Source organism: Lygodium microphyllum, chromosome 24 (assembly GCF_053477565.2).
Source record: "Lygodium microphyllum isolate KBCC chromosome 24, Lygodium_microphyllum_v1.1.10, whole genome shotgun sequence".
NCBI lineage: Eukaryota > Viridiplantae > Streptophyta > Polypodiopsida > Schizaeales > Lygodiaceae > Lygodium > Lygodium microphyllum.
The window spans coordinates 124,282,747-124,308,643 of record NC_141158.1 but is presented as its reverse complement, the minus strand read 5'-3'; the positions used below and the strand labels follow the sequence as shown (position 1 = coordinate 124,308,643).

The 25,897-nt window shown below is 42.6% G+C and overlaps 1 protein-coding gene across 2 annotated transcripts in view; it reads right to left on the bottom strand.

Moving 5' to 3' along the window:
* The window catches only part of LOC148015613 (prolyl 4-hydroxylase 1), a 100,880-nt gene extending 78,115 nt beyond the window's left edge, over positions 1 to 22,765 (bottom strand). The window contains exons 1-3 of one of the 2 annotated variants that reach the window (XM_087665548.1): positions 22,563 to 22,765; positions 22,347 to 22,394; positions 21,299 to 21,351 (exon numbers count right to left, since the gene is read on the bottom strand). In XM_087665548.1, coding sequence (XP_087521674.1) covers positions 21,299 to 21,351; positions 22,347 to 22,394; positions 22,563 to 22,761 — 300 coding nt within the window. In that variant the 5' untranslated portion in view covers positions 22,762 to 22,765. The remainder of the gene's footprint in view (positions 1 to 21,298; positions 21,352 to 22,346; positions 22,395 to 22,562) is intronic. The other variant, XM_087665547.1, reaches the window with a different exon arrangement.
* Positions 22,766 to 25,897: the final 3,132 nt, after the last annotated feature.

The following is a 25,897-nucleotide window of genomic DNA, read 5'->3' as shown; positions in this document are numbered from 1 at the left end:
GTACTCTAGTGTCGGGCTATCATGCAAGTTTGCACTAGTCTTCCTGAATTGGAGACATGGAATGCCCACCATTTCTTTTGTGATTCCATCTTCCTAGGAGATCTGCTCTTCTACTAGCATGGAGGCTTCCCCTCTCCAAGTGGATCGTGCAACATCTCTCTTGATACTATCATGGCAATGACTTCTACCCTGCTCTTCCAATTAGAGTGCTTTATCTTTCTCTTCATCTATCCCCATGGTTCTCAATATCACACAAAGACCGACATCAAGGTCCTCTTCTTGCGCCTCAACATCCTTGGTTGAGAGGGGATTCATACCCTTTCTTGGTATACTACAAGATTCAACATCAACCTCCCTTCCCTATTGTACCTCCCCTTTGCAATCAAACGGCAGTATTTCAGGAAGCGCAGCAATCGAACGGCAGTTAAAGCCAGTCAGACGAAGCCAGTTTGACGAATCTGACATAACAGGCATACAGCTAGTTCACATGACCGTTGGGAAGGGGTGTGTTTAGTCCCCTCCTTACTCGGTGTTTCTGCCAATAAGCTTTATTTTCAACGTGACCAGCTCAGTTTGGGAAAGACAAACTATTCCTCACTCTTCGGGGTTATTACTAAAAGCCATCAACAGTTGCCCTATCACTATAACCAGGGAAGTACTTCACTTTGTACGCAAATTTCTTATATTTGCTTTCCAATTCCAGTGTATTAATGGAGGGGAAAGGTAGAGAGGGAGTAATTGAGGGTTCTAGTTCTGGGGACCACCCTATGGTAGATCCCCATGAAACGGAGATACAAGAAGAGCAATGGGAAGAATTTTTTGCCACACAAGAACAATTTGATGATCTACTGCTCGTGTGCAGGCACAGGGGGTTCAAATGGAATTTTTAACCCAAACACTCACCGAAATAAAATCTCAATTAACTTTATTATTAGAAAGGGATAAAAATAAGCTAGAAACCTCGGATATTCCATCTTCATCGAAAGATTTGGATGTGACTATGCGAGATCCTAAAGAACCCCACCACAAGTTGAGGGATAATCCAGTTTTAAAAGATATGAAACCCCCTCAGTTTCACGGGGAGGAAAAAGATAGAAATAAAGACACAATCTTTAATTTTCTCCAAAAATGGGAGGATTTGCACAAACTTAAAAATACTCCACCACATCTCCAAGCGCTAGAGGCCAATTTAACTTTGGGACCAAAGGCGTATAAATGGTGGCGAACTTTAAAGGAGGCAAATAAAATACCTGAAACTTGGGCTCAATTTGAATCGGTCTTTTTCAAAGAATTCCTTCCTGAAAATGAAATGGAAAGAAATTGGGAAGATTGGGATTATGTCAGACAAAAGGAAAGACCCCTGCTGACATATTTGGAGGAATATCGTGAGATAATCCTCAAATTGGAAGGAATAGATGAATTTCAAAAGACAAGAGGATTCATTAGGAGACTAGATAAGGCTTGTAAAAAGGAAGTGAAAAGGAGTTCACCTAAGACGCTTGAAGAGGCAATTAAATTTGCATTAATCAATGAAGATAGTACGCGTCCAGGTACACTCACTAGTCTCACTGATACAGAGCCCAGGACTAAAGAATTGGAAACCTCAAAATTTGTAGACAAATTTAAAAGGAAAATGCCATTTCTTAAGAGCAAGAAATTGTTAGCCTGCTCTTTATCATTCTCAGTCTGTCATCTCCTGGTTGTGAGCTTCTGTCAGAGTCTCACAGGAGACAGAGGAGCTCTATCAGTTTGTTTAGTGGCTGTCCTTGTCAGTCTGCAGCCTGTGGGAGTCATACAGCCCAAACTGGGCTGTTATTCTGCAGTCGGCCCAGTTTTTGGGCAGGTCGGCCAGATCTGGCTGGTCGGCCAGATTTGGCAGGTCGGCCAGTTTTCTGGCCTGGGGGCTATATATAGCTGCCCCCCCAGTCATTCCAGCATTGTACTCTGCAGGTTCAGCACTGTCTCCGTCATCTCCGTCTCCGGCATTGGTGCTGCCATTGCTTCCAGTCTGTTCTGGTGCCCTCACTGACGCTCCGGGCTGCGTGCAGGGACTGCTCTGTCCATTTCAATGTATTCAGCATTCATCTCAGTCAGTGCAGACTTTCTTCCTTCATTCTCTGCTTTCTCTCTCCTCTCCTCTGTGTTCGTGTTCTTCTTCCGTTGCGCACTCTCACATGGTATCATCGCCTGATTGAGAGCACGGAGGACATACCCTCAGGAGTGAGATACCTTACTGTTGCTGCCATCTGATCAACAACTGCCAGGCGACTTCTTCAGGAGGCCTTTCAGCCTGCGTTTTCCTGTCCACGCTGTCTGCAGAGGCTGCCACGTCATCCAGCGACGCAGAAACCCTGCGTTTTCCACCAGGCTGTCCCTCCTTCTGCTGGGCGACCTCTCTACAGGCTGCGTTTTGCTGTTCTGCTGGTCGCTTTCACTCCAGGCGGCACATTTCCTGCTGGCGACTTCTTTCCGGGCTGTTTCCTGGTGCTGGTGGTCTCTTTTCTGGTGATCGACATCAGTTATCTTTGCGTTTTGCAGATCCAGGTGTTTGTAGGCATTCTCTGCCTGCGTCTTGGTGGTTGGTGACCACATTGCTGGTCATATTTCGACATCGGCACAACTTTCTTTGGTATTTTGCAGATTGGAAGATGTCTTACCAGTTTTCAGGCTTTGATGACTCAGAGGATGAACTTCTTTCTCATCACTCCTTTGAGCGGAGGCGGGATTATCATGAGGTTCGACGTCAGGAAGAACCTCCTCGCACTCGTCCTTCTTCAGTCCATGCATCTCAGAGGGTTCCATCTACCGCGAAGGTTTCTTCCGTGAAGACTCCTTCAGATGTGCGGATGCCTTCCTTGATTCCCTCTATTCAGGTGCCGATTCTCCCTTCCTTTCCGAAGGAAGATAAGTTGGATGGTTCCAACTACTCCCTCTGGTCATGCAAGGTGGCCTGCATCCTCGATACATTTGACCTTTGGGAGCTTGTTTCTTCACCCATCGACCGTCCCCCCGCGGATTCGTCCGATGGCACCTCTATGGACTGTGCAGCCTTATGGGATAGGCTCAACTCTCGAGCCCGTTCCTTTCTTTTTATGAGTCTCCATGATTCCGTTCTTGTACATGTTCACAGGTTACAGACCGCGGCGGAAGTGTGGAAGAAGCTTGCGTCTTTGTATCAGCACAAGACATTTACCCACAAGATTTCCTTGGAGAAGAAGTTGCGGATGCTCAGTCTTGATGATTCTCCTTCCATGAAGGAGCACATCATGAAGATGGAGGATATGCGAGGCGAGTTAGCCTCTCTTGGTCGTCTGATATCGTCTGAGGATATGGCGATGATTCTGTGGACTCAGCTGCCATCACCCCGATATGATGTCTTCTATACCAGCCTCAGCACCTCGAGGACCCGTGAGACACTCCTATGGGAGGAGCTTTCCCCGCTTCTCTTGGAGCATGACGAGCGACTCAAAGAGGTGGGAGCCAATGGCTCCACCAAGGCATTTACGGCCGGCACAAGTGGCGGCAAGAAGAAGAAACAAAAGAAGGAGAAGGCCAAGGACAAGAAGGAGGAGGATAAGAAGGATGCGAAGGAGAAGAAGCCCAAGTGTCCCCATTGTGGGAAGGGCACTCATCCCGAGGAGAAGTGTTGGCAGAAGTATCCCCATTTGAAGCCTAAGGAGAAGGACTCAAAGGCGGCCCTAGCCACAACAGAATCTGCGTTTGTGCATGTCTTTGTTGAGGAGGATACAGCCCTAGCTTCTACCACACAGGAGAAGCCTTGGCTCGTCGACAGTGGAGCATCTTCACATATGACCTTCCGTCAGGATTGGCTTCAGGATCTTCGTTCCAGAGGGGGTACCGTCACCATTGGTGACAATTCTACAGTCCCTGTTCGAGGCGTGGGGACCTTACCTATGTTTTCTGACAGGCGGTCTTCCTCCGCTAAAGTTCTCTATGTCCCTGATTTGGGTTTTAACCTATTATCTGTGCATGGCCTTACTCAGCTAGGTACCCAAGTCATTTTTACACAGGATGCAGTCACAGTGGAGGATGCTTCGACAGGTGATGCTCTTTGGACAGGTACACAAGAGGGTGGGCTTTATACGCTCACAGCCTTGGCTGCGCGGACTTCCCGTGAGCTTGGGCTGCTTTGGCATGCTCGGTATGGTCATTTGAACCTCGATTCTCTTCGCCGGGCTTCTAGGAGGAAGATGGTGGAGGGACTTCCTGATTTCCCTCCTCTTCACACTTTGTGCCCTAGCTGCTTGAGGGGCAAGCAGCACAGGCAGCCACACCCTCAGGTTGCTTCTAGGAGGGCTACTTCTCCACTTGAGTTGGTTCACACCGACCTTTGCAGACCTATGGGCACGGCCTCCCTTGGGAAGGCCAGGTATTTGATGCTGATTGTGGACGACTTTAGTCGTTATGTGTCGCCTTATTTCTTGGAGTACAAGAGCGAGGCGTACTCCCGTTTCTGTGAGTGGCAGGTGTTTGTGGAGACCCAAACAACTTCCAAGGTTCGTGGCGTTCGAGCTGATCACGGTGGCGAGTTCACTTCTCACCTTTTCTCTCAGTTTTGCAGGGATCATGGTATTCGGGTGGAGTATTCCCATCCGAACACACCATCAGAGAATGGTGTGGTGGAGCGTGCGAATCGGACCATGGTGGAGATGGCCCGATCTATGCTGGAGCATAGGAGTCTTCCTCATTTCCTTTGGGGTGAGGCAGTGGCTACAGCGGTGTATATTCGCAACTGCTCTCCGACTTCGGCATTACAGGACATGACTCCGTATGAGGCTTTCTTTGGGAAGAAGCCTTCCGTGTCCCATTTTCGCATCTTTGGGTGCGACGCTTTTGTCCATGTGGACAAGAAGAAGAGGAAGACGAAGTTCGACCCTCAGTCGAGAAAGCTTATCTTCGTTGGTTATAGCACGACCACGAAGGGATATCGGCTCTACGACCCGACGACGCGGAAGGTAGAGGTGAGCAGGGATGTGATCTTTGATGAGGCTTCGGCCTCTGAGGATCCAATTGATGGTTCCATTACAGATGTTTCTTCGTCATCGACGGACCTCCCCCCACCTTCTCTACCTTCACTTCCTTCCAGGATACCCCTTAGCACCCCCCCTATTCCTCCTCCTTCGGCTTCCCTTTCCCCTTTGGTGGATGTGACTCCGTCTTCTACGAGCTCTTCCACCGCCACTTCGGAATCTTCACGGGATACACAGCCTTCTTCTGATGCGGAGGATCTACCTTCACTCGGTGAGGGGGAGTCCCTCTTCGATTTGGGTGCTTTGCAGGTTCCGGAGACCCCCCGGTCTCCCTCACAGCAGCAAGAGTCTTTCAGGATTCCTTTATGGTATCGTCGGCTCATGCAGGATTCAGGTGTTACTCACTTTCCTGCTTCTTCTACAGGTCCACGTCGATCAGCACGTTTATAGGCCCAGCGGGATAGTTCACTATGTGTGAACTATGCTCGTATGTCACAAATTCTTCAGGATTCCGAGCCTTCCACTGTGGAGGAGGCTCTTGCACAGGATATTTGGAGACAGGCTATGCAGGCCGAGCTCGATTCCATCGAGCGAAACCATACGTGGGAGCTTGTTCCGCGTCTCACGAAACGGAAGGTAATAGGTGTGAAATGGGTCTTTAAGACCAAGTATCTTGCAGATGGCTCCTTGGACAAGCATAAGGCTAAGCTTGTTGCCAAGGGTTTTGCACAGCGTGCAGGCTTGGACTACTTCGAGACTTTTGCTCCTACAGCCAAGATGTCCACCATTCGAGTTCTTTTGGCTCTTGCTGCTCACCACCGTTGGCCTGTTTATCAGATGGACGTCAAGTCTGCTTTTCTGAATGGCGTTCTTGAGGAGGAGATTTATGTTTCACAGCCTCCTGGTTTTCTTGTGCAGGGGAAGGAGGATCATGTCTACAGGCTGTGGAAGGCTCTTTATGGCTTGAAGCAGGCTCCTCGTGCTTGGTACCAGCGGATTGACCGCTTCTTTCTACAGAGTGGCTTTGCGCGCTCCGCTTATGATCCCAACCTCTACTTCCGGGTTGTGGATTCTCTTTCAGTGTTTCTTATCTTGTATGTGGATGATCTTATCATTACAGGGAGCGACACTCAGCAGGTGGAGCATACACGGTCCATTCTTCAACAGGAGTTTGGCATGACGGATCTAGGGATCCTTCACTTCTTTCTAGGCCTGGAGATCTATCAGATGGCACAGGGCATTTTTATCTCGCAGCACAGGTACATCTCTGAGCTTCTTTCGGAGTTTAATATGGCTGAGTATCGGCCTATCTCATGCCCCATGGACCCCGAGTCCAAGCTTTTAACAGCTGGAGTTCCCCTTCCAGATCCCACTCGTTACAGGTGCCTTATCGGCTCTCTTATCTGGCTGCTTCACACTCGGCCAGATATCTTTTTTGTGGTGGCTTTATTGTCTTCTTTTATGCAGACTCCTATCCAGGATCATTGGCAAGCAGCCTTGTGGGTTCTTCGCTATTTACAGGGGACTCGATCCTTCGAGATCATGTATGGAGATGGGATTACCCTTTCTGGATGGAGTGATTCTGATTGGGCCGGTGATGTGGATTCGAGACGATCCACTACAGGTTATGCTTTCACCCTTGGATCAGGTGCTGTCTCTTGGAGCAGCAAGAAGCAGCCTACTGTGGCACTTTCTTCTACAGAGGCTGAGTATCGGGCCCTATGTTCGACCGCTATGGAGGCAGTTTGGCTCCGTCGCTTACTGGCGGAGATTGGCTTTTCCCAGACCGGACCTACAGAGCTGCGCTTGGATAACCAGAGTGCTCTTGCTCTGGCCAAGAACCCGGTGTTTCATGCTCGCACAAAGCACATTGAGGTTCAGTGTCACTATGTTCGAGAGCGGATCGTGGATTCGGAGCTGGTGGTGGTCTATTGTCCTACGGCCACCAATGCAGCTGATCTCTTTACGAAGCCTTTGCCTCAGGCTTCTTTGCTTCATCACATGCGGTTCTTGGGTCTTCAGACTCTCCCAGGATCTGAGAGGGGGTGTTAGCCTGCTCTTTATCATTCTCAGTCTGTCATCTCCTGGTTGTGAGCTCCTGTCAGATCTAACAGGAGACAGAGGAGCTCTGTAAGTTCGTTTAGTGGCTGTCCTTGTCAGTCTGCAGCCTGTGGGAGTCATACAGCCCAAACTGGGCTGTTATTCTGCAGTCGGCCCAGTTTTTGGGCAGGTCGGCCAGATCTGGTTGGTCGGCCAAATCTGGCCAGGTTGGCCAGATTTGGCAAGTCGGCCAGTTTTCTGGCCTGGGGGCTATATATAGCTGCCCCCCCCCCCCAGTCATTCCAGCATTGTACTCTGCAGGTTCAGCACTGTCTCCGTCATCTCCGTCTCCGGCATTGGTGCTGCCATTGCTTCCAGTCTGTTCCGGTGCCCTCACTGACGCTCCAGGCTGCGTGCAGGGACTACTCTGTCCATTTCAGTGTATTCAGCATTCATCTCAGTCAGTGCAGACTTTCTTCCTTCATTCTCTGCTTTCTCTCTCCTCTCCTCTGTGTTCGTGTTCTTCTTCCGTTGCGCACTCTCACAGAAACAACCTTTTGAAAAGAAACAATATGTAAGGCCAAAGTTAAGTCCATATGACTTTGATAAGGCCAAAAAAGAAAAGCTGCGTTTCAATTGCCTATCCCCTAACCATGCTGCCTGGAATTGCCCTCAAAGGAAAAAGGGGGAAGATAAAGGAAAGAATAAGGACAAGGGCAAGGGAAAAGAAAAACAAATCCATGTAGTGCAGACCCTAGAATTAAAGGGGCATGAAAAGTATAAATCTTTAGAGGTTTTGCACAAGGATGTACAACACAGGTGTTGTATGTCAACTTCTATGTGGCAACCTACTTCTGGGCCACATGATTTAGTTAGAGTGCATGGATTGATAGCTGGAAAGAGGGTTAGAGTCATGATTGATGACTCCGCTACACATAATTTCATAAATTATGCACTTGTCAAAAAATTGAAACTTCCCCAACAAAAGAGTGGGCATCAATATATTGTTCGTATGATGCAAGGTCAGGATAATAAAATATGGGATACAATGGAATCCAATTTGGAAATTAAGATCCAAGGATATAAAGATAAACTTGATTTCCAAATTATGAATATGGAAAGAGCCGATATTGCTTTAGGGAGGGAGTGGCTATGGGGATTGGAACCATCCTTAAAACGTAGTTATCATCATAATACATTGGAATTTGAAAGGGATGGTAAGACTTTTGTGATTCAAGGTGAACATGAAGTATTTAATAATCCTTTGTTGTGTTCCACTGAAGTTCAGAAGCTGATAAAGAAGGAAGCTTGTGAGGTATATATGTTATGGTCTCTTCTTGTACAAAACACTTTTACTTTCTGTAATATAAAGCAACAATTTTCTTATGTTTGTGAGTTGAATGTAAGTAATGAATTAAGTGGTTTGTTAGATGAAGTTAAAGATGTGTTTCCTTCCGATTTTACCAAGTGGCCTTTCACCAGATAAGGGTGATATAAATCACCCAATTGACACAAATAAGGATACACAACCTATTTCTAAACCACCTTATAAGTTAAGTGAAACACAGCATCAAGAAGTTGAAAGACAAATTAAGGATTAACTTGATAAAGGGTTTATACAACCCAGCAATTCACCTTGGGCTTCGCCAATTTTATTGGTAAAGAAAAAAGATGGTTCTATGTGACTTTGTGTTGATTATAAAGCACTTAATAAGATAAAGGTGAAGAATAAATTTCCTATGCCCAGAATGGAAGATCTTTTTGATCGATTACAAGGGGCAAAATTCTTCACAAAAATAGACTTAAGATCAAGCTATCACCAAGTAAGAATTAAGGCACGAGATGTTCCTAAGACAGCATTTCGTACTAGATATGGGCATTATGATTTTTTGGTGATGCCTTTTGGCCTCACTAATGCACCAACTACCTTTATGAAGCTGATGAATAGTGTGTTACGGCCCTATCTAGGACATTTTGTAGTAGTCTTCTTGGATGATATCTTGATCTTTAGTAGATCAAAAGAAGAACATTTGAAACACTTACGATTGGTATTCCAATTGTTAAGAACACATTCCCTTTTATGCGAAGAAAACTAAATGTGAATTCTTCGCACAAGAGGTCAAACATTTGGGGCATATTATCTCGAAAGAGGGAATCAAGATGGATCCAGAAAAAGTAAAGGCAATTATTGAATGGCCATCTCCAAGGAACCTAGAAAAGCTACAGATCTTCCTAGGATTATCTGGATTTTATCGTAGATTCATTCGAGATTATACCAGAATAGCTGTTCCAATGACAGACCAACTTAAAGGGAAAGGGAAGAGTTTTAATTAAGGAACAAACCAAGATGAAAGTTTTCAAAAACTTAAGGTAGCTATTACTACATGTGACATTAATGTGACATTAAAAGTAACATTTAATGTAACGTTAAGGTCACAAATATTGAATGTGACATTAAAGTGACATTTAATGTGACATTAAGGTAAATCTAGGGGAACATGCACGAGAATGACCATCCGAGCTCTTGGGCGCCCGAACGGGGTTAAGGGGAGCCTAGAGAGTAAGAGAGTCCAAGAATAGTAGGACTCACCAAAAGTGGACGGCTGGCAGAGGAAACGGAGAGAGAGGTGCCAGCACTTATCTAGGCATGGTTGGGAGGAGAAGAATCACTCGTGCTCACCGATTGGGACTATAACAAATTTTCTCTTCGGGCTTCATCGTTTTCTGTCTTTGCCGGAGTCATCTTTCATTGGTATCAGAGCCTAGGGTTCAACGGCCAGATCCGTCATCCGCCAGGTCGTCAGTCATCTGCCAAGTCGTCAGTCCTTCGCAAGGTCGCGTGTCACCCGTCATAAATGAGTACTGGCCGAAAAGAGACGCCGTGAAAGCGTGACGGGCCGTGGAAAAAAAAAAAAAAGTGAGACGTGCCACGTCACGTAAATGTGACACGTTACGGGCAGAAGAAAGGTTCAGGCGAAACAACCAGGCGTGTGGTCGTGAGGAAACGTGACACGATTGTTGTACCACTGCTGTGAGACGGAGGCAAAACGTGAAACGTGACACGATTGTTGTCACGACTGCTGTGAGAGGGACAGAAAAATGTCATGAAACGGACGAAAATGGTCATACACGACTGAAGTCACGAAATTGAATTTCCAGCATAACTGCTTCACTGCTCTAGTCTGGGAAGATAAAATTTGTTCCTTACTCTTCGGGTTTCTTTCCAAACCAGCAACCACCGCCTGCCATTAAAATCAAGGAAGTACTTTACTTTGTATGCAAATTTCTTATCTTTGCTTTCCAATTCCAGTGTATTAATGGCAGAAAAAGGGAAAGAAAGGGTAATGGAAAGCTCTAGTTCTGGGGACCAACCTATGGTAGATCCCCATGAACCAGAAATACAAGAAGAACAATGGGAAGAATTTTTTGCTACACGAGAGCAATTTGATGATCTTACTGCTCGTGTGCAAGCTCAGGGGGTTCAAATGGAATTTTTAACTCAAACACTCACTGAAATAAAATCTCAATTAACTTTATTGTTGGAAAGAGATAAAAATAAGATAGAAACCTCGGATGTCCCATCTTCATCGAAAGATTTAGATGTGACTATGTGAGATCCTAAGGAACCTCAACCTTACCATAAATTGAGGGATAATCCAGTTCTAAAGGATATGAAACCACCTCAATTTTACGGGGAGGAAAAAGATAGGAATAAAGACACAATCTTTAATTTCCTCCAAAAATGGGAAGATTTACATAAACTAAAAAACACCCCACCACATCTCCAAGCACTGGAGGCTAGTTTAACTTTGGGGCCCAAAGCATATAAGTGGTGGCGAACTTTAAAGGAGGCGAATAAAATACCTAAAACCTGGGCTCAATTTGAATCCGTCTTTTTGAAAGAATTTCTTCCTAAAAATGAAATGGAAAGAAATTGGGAAGATTGGGATTATGTCAGACAAAAGGGAAGACCCCTGCTGACATATCTGGAGGAATATCGTGAGATAATCCTCAAATTGGAAGGAATAGATGAATTTCAAAAAACAAGAGGATTCATTAGGGGACTAGATAAAGCCTGTAAAAAGGAAGTAAAACAGAGTTTACCTAAGACGCTGGAAGACGCAATTAAATTTGCATTAATTCATGAAGATAGTATGCGTCCAGGTACACTCACTAGTCTCACTGATACGGAGCCCAAGTCTAAGGAATTGGAAACCTCAGAATTTGTGGGCAAATTTAAAAGGAAAATACCATTTTTTAAGGGTAAAAAACAACCTTTTGAAAAGAAACCATATATGAGGCCAAAGTTAAGTCCTGATGACTTTGATAAGGCCAAAAAAGAAAAGTTGTGTTTCAATTGCCTATCCCCTAACCATGCTGCTTGGAATTGCCCTCAAAAGAAAAAGGGGGAAGACAAAGGAAAGGATAAGGACAAGGGCAAGGGAAAAGAAAAACAAATCCATGTAGTGCAGACCTTAGAATTAAAGGGGCATGAAAAGTACAAATCTTTAGAGGTCTTGCACATGGATGTACAACATAAGTGTTGTATGTCAACTTCTATGTGGCAGCCTACTTTTGGGCCACATGATTTACTTAGAGTACATGGATTGATAGCTGGAAAGAGGGTTAGAGTCATGATTGATGACTCTGCCACACATAATTTTATAAATTATGCACTTGTCAAAAAATTGAAACTTCCCCAACAAAAGAGTGGGCATCAATATGTTGTTCGTATGATGCAAGGCCAAGACAATAAAATATGGGATACAATGGTATCCAATTTGGAAATTGAAATTCAAGGATATAAAGATAAACTTGATTTCCAAATAATGAACATGGAAAGAGCTGATATTGCTCTAGGGAGGGAGTGGCTATGGGGATTGGAACCATCCTTAAAACGTAGTTACCATCATAATACACTGGAATTTGAAAGGGATGGTAAGACTTTTGTCATTCAAGGTGAACATGAAGTATCTGATAATCCTTTGATGTGTTCTACTGAAGTTCAGAAGCTGATAAAGAAGGAAGTTTGTGAGATATATATGTTATGGTCTCTTCCTGTACAGAACACTTTTACTTTCTGTAATATAAAGCAACAATTTTCTTATGTTTGTGAGTTGAATGTTAATAATGAATTTAAGTAGTTTGTTAGATGATTTTAAAGATGTGTTTCCTTCTGATTTACCAAGTGGCCTTCCACCAGATAGGGGTGATATAAATCACCCAATTGATATAAATAAGGATACACACCCTATTTCTAAACCACAGTATAGGTTAAGTGAAACACAGCATCAAGAAGTTGAAAGACAAATTAAGGATTACCTGGATAAAGGGTTTATTCAACCCAGTAATTCACCTTGGGCTTCACCAATTTTATTGGTAAAGAAAAAAGATGGTTATAGAGCACTTAATAAAATAACGGTGAAGAATAAATTTCCTATGCCCAGAATGGAAGATCTTTTTGATCAATTACAAGGGGCAAAATTCTTCACAAAGATAGATTTAAGATCAAGTTATCACCAAGTAATAATTAAAGCACAAGATGTTTCCAAGACAGCATTTCGTACTAGATACGGGCATTATGATTTTTTGGTGATGCCTTTTGGCCTCACCAATGCACCAGCTACCTTTATGAAGCTGATGAATAGTGTTTTACGGCCCTATCTAGGACATTTTGTAGTAGTCTTCTTGGATGATATCTTGATCTTTAGTAAATCAAGAGAAGAACATTTGGAACACTTACAATTAGTATTCCAACTGTTAAAAACACATTCCCCTTATGCAAAGAAAACTAAATGTGAATTCTTTGCACAAGAGGTCAAATATTTGGGGCATATTATATCGAAAGAGGGAATCAACATGGATCCAGAAAAAGTAAGGGCAATTATTGAATGGCCACCTCCAATGAACCTGGAAGAGCTGCAGATCTTCCTAGGTTTATCTGGATTTTATCATAGATTCATTCGAGATTATGCCAAAATAGCTGTTCCAATGACAGACCAACTTAAAGGGAAAGGGAAAAGTTTTAATTGGGGAACAGACCAAAATGAAAGTTTTCAAAAACTTAAGGTAGCTATTGCTACAGCTCCAGTATTATTAATAGTGGATCCAAATAAACCATTTGTGATTGAAGCTGATGCCAGTGATAAGGCAATAGGCGCGGTCTTATTACAAGAAGGTCAACCAGTTGCTTTTGAATTATTCTGTTTATGAGAGGGAGTTGTATGCAATAGTACATGCAATGAAGAAATGGAGGCACTATTTGTAGGTGCCAAACTTTTGATTTTATCGGATCATGAAAGCATTAAGTGGCTTAATGATCAACCGGATTTACACGGGCGTAAAGCCAGATGGGCCGAACTTCTCCAAGAGTTCGACTATGAGATAAGATATAGAAAAGGAAAGTATAATATAGTAGCTGACGCACTCAGCAGAATGCCCATCATTAATGAATTGAGTTTTACTCAGTTCACTTCCAACTTGCTTGAATCTTTAAAAGGGAAATGCCAGGTTGATCCGGCATATTCCAACATATGGGAAGCAATAAAAAATGGGGATCCAAATGAAAGGTCTTCTACTGAGGAAGGAATATCTGAGGATGTTCAACAAGGAAATGGAGCATCAAGGGTTGCTCAAACTGGATTCAAGTGGAAGAATTTTACCATTGATAATGGTTATTTACTATACAAGGGTAGGGTATGTGTCCCGAAAGATACAGAAATAAGGCGCCAGATACTCTTTGAGTGTCATGATACCCCTAGTGCGGGACATCCAGGAGTTAATAAGACTTATAGTCTTATTAAAAGGCAGTTCTATTGGCCTGGAATGAATAAGGACGTCCTTGACTATGTGGTCAAATGTAATAAATGCCAGGTTAATAAAGCTGAAAGATTAAAAATGGGAGGACTTCTCCATCCACTAGAGATTCCTTCGGGAAAATGGGAGAGTATCTCCATGGACTTTATTGTTGCTTTACCTAGAACACAGAGGGGGCACGACTCTGTGTGGGTGATTGTGGATAGGTTAACCAAAATGGCTAGGTTCATTCCAACTTCAACTGATGTTAAAACACCAGAATTGGCTAGATTGTTCGTAGAGAACATATACCGATTGTATGGCCTTCCGACAAATATAGTTTCTGATCGGGATAGAAAATTTGATAGCCATTTTTGGCGTGCGGTATTTAGAAAATTGGATACTAAACTTAGCATGAGTACGGCGGATCATCCGCAAACAGATGGGCAAACTGAAAGGGTTAACCAAATTCTTGAAGATATGCTTAGGGCATATGTAAGTAAAAGGCAAACTAATTGGGAAGAGTATTTACCGATAGCAGAGTTTGCATATAACAGTGCCAAGCACTCTTCCACTGGATATAGTCCATTTATGTTAATGTATGGGTTTCAGCCCACAGCTCCTTTTGCAGTAGGACTGCATAAGGAAAAGGTTCAGGCAGCTAAAGATTTTTTGAAGGATATGAATAGTATGTTAAAGTTTGCTCAAGAAAATATTAAAAAAGCTCAAAATCGAGCTAGAGCATATGCAGATCCTCACCGAAGAGACATCTCCTTTGAAGAAGGAGAATTGGTCTATCTTAAGGTGCCTGAACAAACTAAAACTATGAAAAAGGGACAATGTCCAAAGCTTTCACCAAGGTATTGTGGTCCTTTCATAATACTTAAAAAGGTGGGAGAATGGCCTTACAAGCTCCAACTACCTGCTGGTAGTAAAATACATCCAGTTTTTCATGTAAGTAAATTAAGGAAGAAGCTGGGTGATTTGGATAATCTAATCTTAAATGATGATATTGAGCAGCTATTCAATGACCAATCTAATCCACATGAACCAGAAATAATATTAAATGTTCGTAATAGACGAACAAGGAATACTATTTATCAAGAATGTTTGGTTAAGTGGAAAGATTGTTCAGAAGAAAGCTCAACATGGGAGCGAGTAAGTACTTTAAAGAAAAGGTTTCCCGATTTACAGTTAGACCTTCCAAGTATCGTTTTCGAGGACGAAACCGATTCTTAAGGGGAAGGAAATGTGACATTAATGTGACATTAAAAGTGACATTTAATGTAACGTTAAGGTCACAAATATTGAATGTGACATTAAAGTGACATTTAATGTGACATTAAGGTAAATCTAGGGGAACATGCACGAGAATGACCATCCGAGCTCTTGGGCGCCCGAACGGGGTTAAGGGGAGCCTAGAGAGTAAGAGAGTCCAAGAATAGTAGGACTCACCAAAAGTGGACGGCTGGCAGAGGAAACGGAGAGAGAGGTGCCAGCACTTATCTAGGCGTGGTTGGGAGGAGAAGAATCACTCGTGCTCACCGATTGGGACTATAACAAATTTTCTCTTCGGGCTTCATCGTTTTCTGTCTTTGCCGGAGTCATCTTTCACTACAGCTCCAGTACTATTAATTGTGGATCCCAATAAACCATTTGTGTGGTTGAAGCTGATGCCAGTGATAAGGCGATAGGCGCGGTCTTATTACAAGAAGGTCGACCAGTTGCTTTTGAAAGCAAGAAATTAGACCGTGCAAAACAGAATTATTCTGTTTATGAAAGGGAGTTATATACAATAGTACATGCAATGAAGAAATGGAGGCACTACCTATACGGTGCCAAACATTTGATTCTGTCGGATCACGAAAGCATTAAGTGGCTTAATGACTAACCGGATCTACAAGGGCATAAAGCCAGATGGGCCGAACTCCTCCAAGAGTTCGACTATGAGATAAGGTATAGAAAAGGAAAGTATAATATAGTGGCTGATACACTTAGCAGAATGCCCATCATAAATGAATTGAGTTTTACTCAGTTCACTTCCAATTTGCTTGAATCCTTAAAAGGGAAATGCCAGGTTGATCCGGCATATTCCAACATATGGAAAGCAATAGAAAATGGGGATCCAAATGGAAGGGCCTCCACTGAGGAAGGAATATCTGAGGATGTTCAACAAGGAAATGGAGCATCACGGGTTGCTCAAATGGGATTCAAGTGGAAGAATTTTACCATTGATAATGGTTATTTACTATACAAGGGTAGGGTATGTGTCCCGAAAGATAAAGAAATAAGGCGCCAGATACTCTTTGAGTGTCATGATACCCCTAGCGCGGGACATCCAGGAGTTAATAAGACTTATAGTCTTATTAAAAGGCAGTTCTATTGGCCTGGAATGAATAAGGACGTCCTTGACTATGTGGTCAAATGTAGTAAATGCCAAGTTAATAAACCTGAAAGACTGAAAATGGAAGGACTTCTCTATCCATTAGAGATTCCTTCGAGAAAATGGGAGAGTATCTCCATGGACTTTATTGTTGCATTACCCAGAACACAGAGGAGGCACAACTCTGTGTGGATGATTGTGGATAGGTTAACCAAAATGGCTAGGTTTATTCCAACTTCAACTGATGTTAAAACACCAGAATTGGCTAGATTGTTCATAGAGAACATATACCGATTGTATGGCCTTCCGGCAAATATAGTTTCTAATCGGGATAGAAAATTTGATAGCCATTTTTGGCGTGCGGTATTTAGGAAGTTGGATACTTAACTTAGCATGAGTACGGCGGACTACCCGCAAAATGATGGGCAAACTAAAAGGGTTAACCAAATCCTTGAAGATATACTCAGGGCATATGTAAGTAAAAGGCAAACTAATTGGAAAGAGTATCTATCGATAGCAGAGTTTGCATATAATAGTGCCGAGCACTCTTCCACTGGATATAGTCCATTTATGTTAATGTATGGGTTTCAACCCAGAGCTCCTCATGGAGTGGAACTGCATAAGGAAAAGGTTCAAGCAGCCAAGGATTTTTTGGAGGATATGAATAGTATGTTAAAATTTGCTCAAGAAAATATTAAGAAAGCTCAAAATCGAGCTAGAGCTTATGCAGATCCTCACTGAAGAGACATCTCCTTTGAAGAAGGAGAATTGGTCTATCTTAAGGTGCCTGAACAAACTAAAACCATGAAAACGGGACGATGTCCAAAGCTTTATCCCAGGTATTGTGGTCCTTTCACAATACTTAAAAAGGTGGGAGAACAGGCTTACAAGCTCCAACTACCTACTGGTAGTAAAATACATCCAGTTTTTCATGTAAGTAAGCTAAGGAAGAAGCTGGGTGATTTGGATAATCTAATCTTAAATTATAAACTTGAGGAGCTATTAGATGACCAATCTAATCCACATGAACCAGAAAGAATATTAAATGTTCATAACGAATGAACAAGGAATACTATTTATCAAGAATGTTTAGTTAAGTGGAAAGATTGTTCAGAAGAAAGCTCAACATGGGAGCGAGTAAGTACCCTAAGGAAAAGGTTTCCCAATTTACAGTTGGACCTTCCAAGTATTGTTTTCGAGGACGAAACCGATTCTTAAGGGGAAGGAAATGTTACATTAATAAGGTAAATTATGGGAAACGGGCGCGAGGGATGACCGTCCAAGGGCCTTTGGCACCCGAACAGGGTTTGGGGGAGCCTAGAGAGTTAGAGAGTCCGAGAATAGTAGGACTCACCTGAAGTGGATGGCTGGCAGAGGAAACGAGAAGGGAGGTGCCAGCAACTATCTAGGCGAGGTTGGGAGGAGAAACGAAGTCTCGTGCCACTGTTTTCAGGATCGTTAAACGTTTTCTGAGTGATTCGGCTATTCGTCAGTATTGTTTCACGTATCCATGTATCATAATACTTCATCTACTGTTGGCAACATCTCCCAAGGCTGCATTTTGATCATCTACGTTTTTCTGATCAGGCTGCTGCCAGCCTGCCACGTCATCACCAACCTGCTGCATTTGTAGTTTCTCTCTCCTCTGTCCAGCATAAAATGAAACACACACTTTACCATAACATTCTTGGACAGTAGACATCCTGTTGGCTCCAAAATTGGCGCCCCTTGCGGTATTTCTTTAGCTTTCATTCAATTGGAAGGAGTAAAACTCGAGATTCTTCAATCTCCTCCTGCTAACCAATTGCTCTTGCTGTCATAAATGACCAGCAAGCCTTTTGGGTCATTTGCCCCTTGATTCACCCAGGACTTCTTCTCCAATTTGACCCTTGGCTGGCCAAATGCTGCCCCAAATCAATTCAGGATGGGCTGGCCCCTAACATCCCTTAATAATCTTCAATTATCAGCTGCTGATTTCAATCCTTTGAGCCTTCAATCTCTGGCACGGATCCCAAGCTGGCTGCTAAACCCTAATCTCTACTGTAAATTAGGGTTTGCTGCAGAAATTACAAATCAGCCCACCAAAAATGGCTGAAATCTCCTCCGAATGGCTAAGAATTGCTAAGAATGGCTGAGCATAGGCTGAAGGAGATGAGAGAATGCTGCAGAGAGAGAAAATTCAGAGATTTGTCGCGAAGAACTGATCAAAAATCAGCTGTTGCCTTGTTGTACCAACCCCAAACGGATGCACCAACAACAATAGGAGCATCAGAGATTGTGATCTTCAGGAGAAAGTGCATCAGTAACAATTGTCAGCTTCCCAAGGTCAAGAATATGCAATCTCTATCACCAAAATGGTCTCCAATGGCTGGGAAATGGCCCCAAAAAGCTAGCAGCAACAGTCCAACGCCTCTTTCCAACAGCTCCAAAATGAAAAAACGAGATTTCCCTCTCCCTTCAGCCCTATTTAGCCTTTCCCCCACTTGCATGGGAAAGTTTTGCCGAGTGGCAACTTTCTTAATCCATTTTCAACAATTTCCAGTCATTTAATTAATTTTCAGAATTAATTAATTCTGAAAATTAATTCAGCCCTTAATCCATGCCCAAAAAATTGACCTTGCCCATCCAAAAATTAATTGGCTAGGCCATTTGCAACCCAAAGTGGTCCCATGCATTAATTGGCCCTTGGGCAAGCATTAATCCATTAATTAATGCCTAGTCCCTAGTGTCACCACTGACACTTAATGGCCAATTAATGGTCCTAGGGGCAAACTGACACCAAAATTCACCTAGAATCTAACAAGTGTAACTTGTTACAACTTTTGCCTTTGACACCCATCTTTTTCACAGGGTCCTTGGGCCTTCAACTATAAAAAAAGTAGCTTGCACCTCACATGTGCAACACATGTGCATATTTTAATTGCACATTTGATTAATCCTTTAATCAAATGTCAATTAAATATAAGCAAAGCATCAAATTTTCACGTCCTCGTGACAATTAACCTCTTGGAAACACTGAAATTACACAATTTCCCACCCTATTCCAAGTACTAGGCCTTCGATCTTTGAGTGCAAGACCCGAGGGTTGTGATAAACCCTAATTTCTACTATAAATAGCTAAGATTTGTTGAGATACTCTAAGGAAAGGCTAGAGAATGAGAGAGAATGCCGTAGAGAGAGAAAATTCAGAGTTCATCATTGGAAACTCCTAAATCAGTTGCTGCCCTGATCAGATTTGCCTATATGTTGTTGCCTGTTACCTAAGAGCTCCACAGTGACTGTCGCCTACTGCTTGGCAGCCCTTCCAAGCTATCACCTATTGCTCCACGGCCTTTTGGGATTGTAATCTGCTGCTGCCAACTCCTTTGGTGGCTGCAATGGCTTTCCAACTACCACTACAGCCTGTTCTTTCTCTCTCCAAGCCTGCAACAAGCTTTGAATTCCTAGAATCAACTCTATCCAGCCTCCAATAGCTTTCTCCCCACTTGCATAGGGAAGTTTTGCTAAGTAGTAGCCTTGCAAATACATTTTCAAAAATTTTATATCATTTAAATTATTTTTAGAACTAATTAATTTTGAAAATTATTTCAAACCTATATCCCTACCCAAAAAATTTGAGTGTGCCCATCCACAGCTAAATTGGCATTTTGACCCCCAAGTGGTCTTGTCCATTATTTGACCCTTGAATTGGAATGTTGGTTCCTAACATCACCATTGACACTCATTGGTCAAATAATGGTCCTAGGTCCAAACTAACACCAGATACCACCTAGTACCTAACAAATACAGCTTATCACAACTTTTATCTTTGGCACCAACTCATATCTTGGGGTCCTCTACCCAACACTGTGAAATAACTAACTTGCACATCACATGTGCATCTCACATTTGTATATTTGATTAACAACTTAATCACGTACTAAGCAAAGCATCAAACCTTCACATCCTCGTGACACTAACAAGGTGGAACACTTATTATTCTCCTATACATGCATCTCCAACATCATGTGATCTTCCAAACATTCCATCCAGTTGAAGACCTTTAGATCTTGAGCAACTCTTCTTGAATTATCTTGGATATTGCTAGGGTACTACGTGTAGGAACTTGTTTCTCCATCACAAGTTTCATCCTTGAGGGGAGTCTTCTTTGTGCTATTTCCAAGGCATATCCAATATGTCTAGCATTGAGTTATCCATGATTCAACACTTAGTTGAGGCAATTGTTAACTCTCCATACTCAGAGCATTTAATGAGTATCAGGGTTTAAAAATATGTCTACTACTCTATAAAATGCTTTTTAGATTCTTATAGGAAAGCACCAATAGCAAGCCCTCCCACCTCTCACACATGCCAACTCTCTTAGGTCTTGTATGCTCATATACTATAACATTTAGCAACCAACACATTGATTCCCTCATTGCTAATTGTTCTTGGTTGGTGCTTTGCTCTTGGCTCAAGCTTATTGTGGGTATACTCATAAATGCATGATATTGTGATGTGAGCACACACTATCTACCAACTTCTCTTGAGCCTACCAAACTTCCAAGTTTCAAAACGTGACAAAGTGGAAAGTTAGAACTCCCTATGAGAAATATTATCTCACTATCCTTAGAATAGAGATTGTACAAATGACAAAAGCATTCAACAGATGGACATGGCAACTTATAGTTGAAGATGAATGTTTGGAACTGGTTATGATGTTAGGAAAGTGTGCAATAACACATGACAATGATAATAATCATGCCAAATAGCAGGACCGTGTAATTGAACTCTAAGTTAAGCTGATGAACTCTCAAACACATGCACTATCAATCCTTTGACTGAATTAGAGGATTTAAAGGTATCACCAAGATCCTAATCAATGGGTTTAGATCATCTAGAGACATCGCATTGACTATTATCCGTAGATCGGAAGCATTATCATTATGGTTGAACATGTGATTTATCATGTGCAAACTGCAAGCTCCTTTACTAAGATTAACAATTCTAATGTCTTGAGCAAAGGTGCAATGAACTAGCATAACAAATGAATTGACATGAAGCTCCTTTGCTGAACTTTCCTTTTTAATACAGGAAGAGTTCTACTTACAAGTCCCACCCGCAAAATCCGAGCTTCTGGATCATTTTCCCATGAAAATATATCTGCAAAATCAAACAAGATGCTAAAGCTTGTTTAGAACACTATCACTAACCTTGTTTGGTTTTCTTCTTTGGTCAACCAGAGCCCTTACTGACAATACAATTCAAAACACCATCACGTTAGACATTAGCACCTATCTCACTGCACACAAACTTTCTGATTTAGTAGTATAGAATGATGCTACTAAGAGATGATTAAAACTGCTCAAAATAATAGATAATAAATGCTCAAAAACAAGAAGAACAGTGCATTAGCACTTCACAAGTGTTCCTCCTCACCATTCTCTTCTCCTCTTAAAGGATGCATACTAGCACCAAAGAGTGTTCCTCCTCTTTCAACCAGCGTTCTCTTATCTTCTTACCCCCATGGATGCTACATGAGCATGTCTCTTCAACCAATATTCCTCAAACCAAATGTACAATTTAGTCGAATGCCACTATCCATAGTCATTTGATATCACATTGGATTCTCTTTAAACCACGACATTCATTATTAAATGCAGAATCCAAACAAAGAAAAGTCAAAACGTCGTCTACAAGTAGGATTTATTGGCAACCATTGTTGAGGAATCAGCAAAGTGGGTGAAGCACAAAACAGACATTGACATAATTGAGAAACAGCATCCTTACGAACTGAATGCATTTTCCTGTGTCAGGTATTGACACAAAATTAGGTTAGAATCTCTCAAAGGACATGGTTTTGAAGGATAATAGCCCTTGGTAATTTGAGAAATTGAGAGCTTGCGTAGGCTTCCATAAGGAGCAGAGCCTTAATGCCAGTCACCCTACAGCCCTTGCACCTAAAGTTTTACATGCTTTTGTCTGGTGCAGCTATTCCTCGAATTGGTTGATAATGGACCATCATCTCTAAGAGATTCTAACCTGACTTTTGTGTCAATACCTTGCTGCAAGAATGCTAGCGCGATCATATAAATGCAATGGCATTCGCAGGAAAATTTTGACTACATTTACGAAACTTCAGAAATGCGTCATAGTACCACTTGAAGCTTCCAGTCTTCTGAAGAGGAGCACTTGAACCACAGCCCCTGCAGAGAGAAACGATAGCTCTCCATTGTTACAGAAGAGCATTGACTTGCAATAACAACAAAGCTTCCGTTGTTTCGGATCTTTGTTCTCTAAACGCTAAATGGCAGTTTTTTCCTTTTTCTTTTTTTCTTTTTTTTTTCTTGGGGGGAGTGGGAATAAAGCTCTACCTATGGTCATGCCCAGCATGACTAGTGAAAGGAGCGCGTACAGAACTCTGGATTTCGCCATCGCTACTGAGATGATGAGATTACACTGATGCTGCTGGGTCTCCGCCTTCTTTCGAGCTGTTGTAGCATGGTTTTTCACTTGCAGTCTGTCGATCACGCGGCACGCCCACCTTTCAGCAATGGTTTTGGAGAAATACATCTCGCCGACATAATATACTCATTACTAGCGCGAAAACAAAATGTGGCGGCTATGGGGCCCGCAATGGAGCTGACCTCGCCATTGGCCATGGTCATCTTTTCTATATATTAACCAAAGGTTTGGTTCGGTGTTTCTGGAGGACGGATATTAATATGTTCCCAAACCTATGTGGCACATCCAGTGGAGAGGAGACCAAAAAAATAATTAAGAAGTAAGAAATAAGAAAAGAAAGAAAAAATATTAAAAAATAAGAATGGAAAGAAAAAGAAAAGAAAGAAACAAGATGGGTGGATGGTTGGTTCAAAAGAAAAAAAGGGTGAGCTCGCAAATCTTTTCACTCAATTTTCGATTCAAAAATTCAAACAACAATGAAATATGTTCTCTTTTGTTTTTTAAAAGGAGTTCTTTTCGTAGAAAAACATATGCTTTTTTTCATCCTCTCTCTCTCTCTCTCTCTCTCTCTCTCTCTCTCTCTCTCTCTCTCTCTCTCTCTCTCTCTCTCTCTCTCTCTCTCTCTCTCTCTCTCTCTCTCTCTCTCTCTCTCTCTCTCTCTCTCTCTCTCTCTCTCTCTCTCTCTCTCTCTCTCTCTCTCTCTCTCTCTCTCTCTCTCTCTCTCTCTCTCTCTCTAGGCTACACTTGCACAAAAGAGATCACGGCAGCCATGCTCGCCCTACCCCCACACTTTGACATGCTCCTGACCACCAGCCTTCCTCTCAAGCACCCGCATCCTCGACAAGAAGCTCCGCCTGGTCTAGGCATTGAATAAAGAACGTCGAGTCAACAAGGCATAGGCGTAGAGAGAGAGACCCGTTGGCGCTTGCTCCTCGTGATGCAGCTCTACCCGCCTACGCTCATCGACTCTCTCTCTCTCTCTCTCTCTCTCTCTCTCTCTCTCCCAATACCTTTTTGTGTAGTGCTAATGGCAACGAAATGTTAATACCATTTTCTTTTATTGATGAAACATTTTGTAAGCGGTGCCATGTGTCAACCTCTTGCATCCCTTACAAAAACTTTAGGGGGTGCTATGGGGGGTACCACATGTTACCCTCGCTTCTCTCTCTCTCTCTCTCTCTCTCTCTCTCTCTCTCTCTCTCTCTCTCTCTCTCTCTCTCTCTCTCTCTCTCTCTCTCTCTCTCTCTCTCTCTCTCTCTCTCTCTCTCTCTCTCTCTCTCTCTCTCTCTCTCTCTCTCTCTCTCTCTCTCTGTGCGCGTCCCCACACTTTCCTTTTTACTGGATTGCATGCATGCAACTAAAGACTGATTGAGGAGGGGGGGATGATAGAGAAGAGGAGTAGGAAGAGGGACTTTCCTAGCCATGTGAAGTCGAGACAGGTAATTGCAGTAGAGGTAGAGGGTGTTGAGGGAGGAGAAGTGGTCGAGCTCTAACAAGATGGAACTTGAGTCGTTGGTGCATGTCACTCGACCTAATGTGTTGCAAATCATGCCCATCCATGTGTACACGAAGTCCTACCCTTTTGAGCAGGCTATAGTATGGCGCCCTCAGGCAAGAGGCTTGCCACATGGGTGCTTGGAAGTTGCAACTCCACCATAAGGAAGAAGACTAAGAAGAATGCTACTCCATAGCTTTTTAATCCCACTCCCCTCCCCCCCTTCAAACAAGAAGACTAAAACGGAACAAGATGCCTTCTTAAAAAGGGCTTTAGAAAAATCGATCTTTAAAACCAACAATAATGTTTCATATGTCCATGTGTCGGAAGGGCAATAAACTTTTTTTGTTCAATATATGGGTAACTTATTTTACTTAGATTTACAAAATAAGAGTTATTGAAAATTTACCCTTCCATAAAAATACCTAGCAATAAGTACCAAGTACCCAATAAGTGGATCATTGCCCACAGCCCCATCATCATCGTAATACGTATTAAGTAACAAGTGTCAAGTATGACATAATGACTGGTAAATTCTAGGGACTTCTATTTATTAATTTTTAAAGAATAAGGAATCAAGATATTATAGATATTTTTTTTGTAACCAGTTTTGTTATGAACCACTATGTATAGCCTCACTATTACAAGTTCTCATTGGTGCTTGAGCCTTCTTGATGCTATCTCTATCATCCACTCATTTTCAATCCATTATTGACTAGCCAACTTTGAAGTTCAAGGTTTAGAGGGCTACTTACTATCTTGATTCCTTGAATATGCTCTAATTCATGAGCCCAAAGTTTGAACTTCTAAGTGCAGCCACTCACAAGTTGCTGGAGCCTAAGCTTGGAGTTGGATGTGAGTTTGTGAGTGTCACTCCTGGTTTGCCTCTAGACTCCATAAATGGTAGGTGCCTTGCAACACTGGTCAATGGTGATTGCCAACTGGTCATTGCAACCATGACCCTTCGATGTATTGCTCAATGGCAATTAGACCAGTGCCTTCCTCTCCAAAGGCAACCAAACTACCAATTGGCTACGAGCCATTGGCGTGACTATGGCACCATAGGTGTGGTTGTGCCATGGATGTGGTTGTGGGATTGCCACAACTCGTGTGGCACTATGGGGCATTGCTATGGAGCATTGGACCTTGGCTCCACTTGATATGGCAGTGGCATCGTGGGTTGTGCCACATGGCTTTAGGAGAGGGTTCACAAATCACTACGACTTTGTGACTAGCAAGCATGCATGCTGCCAGGCGTTGGGTGTTGACCATGCATGTGTCAAGGTTTGCAAGTGTTGAGGTGGCTCTACCAACCAAAGCTTGGTGTCACTTGTGCTCATTGCTAAGCAATGAGTGGAGAGTCAAGATTGTGGCCTTCATTCAGGTCGCACGATTGCATCAAGCAATGATAGTAGCGTGGTTGTGCAGTGGTCATGCAGCATGTCGATAATTAATTGAAGTTTTTCATTCCTTTTATAAATTCTTTATTGAGTTTATCATTTTGAATAATTTATAGTTTTTTAAAAATAAGTTTCTTCATTATTAATCAACTGGAAAATCTTGGTTGTTTAATGTTATTGCTAGAATTGGAATGATGGTTATGTATTTTATAGTTTATACATATTTTCTAAGAAACTTTAACTTGGTTTCATGTGAACATTATTTTTAAAAATATTTACTAGGGATTTGAAATGGCTCATCCCAAAAAAGATAAAAGGCAATCAAAGCTCCATGCAATGTTTGACATAT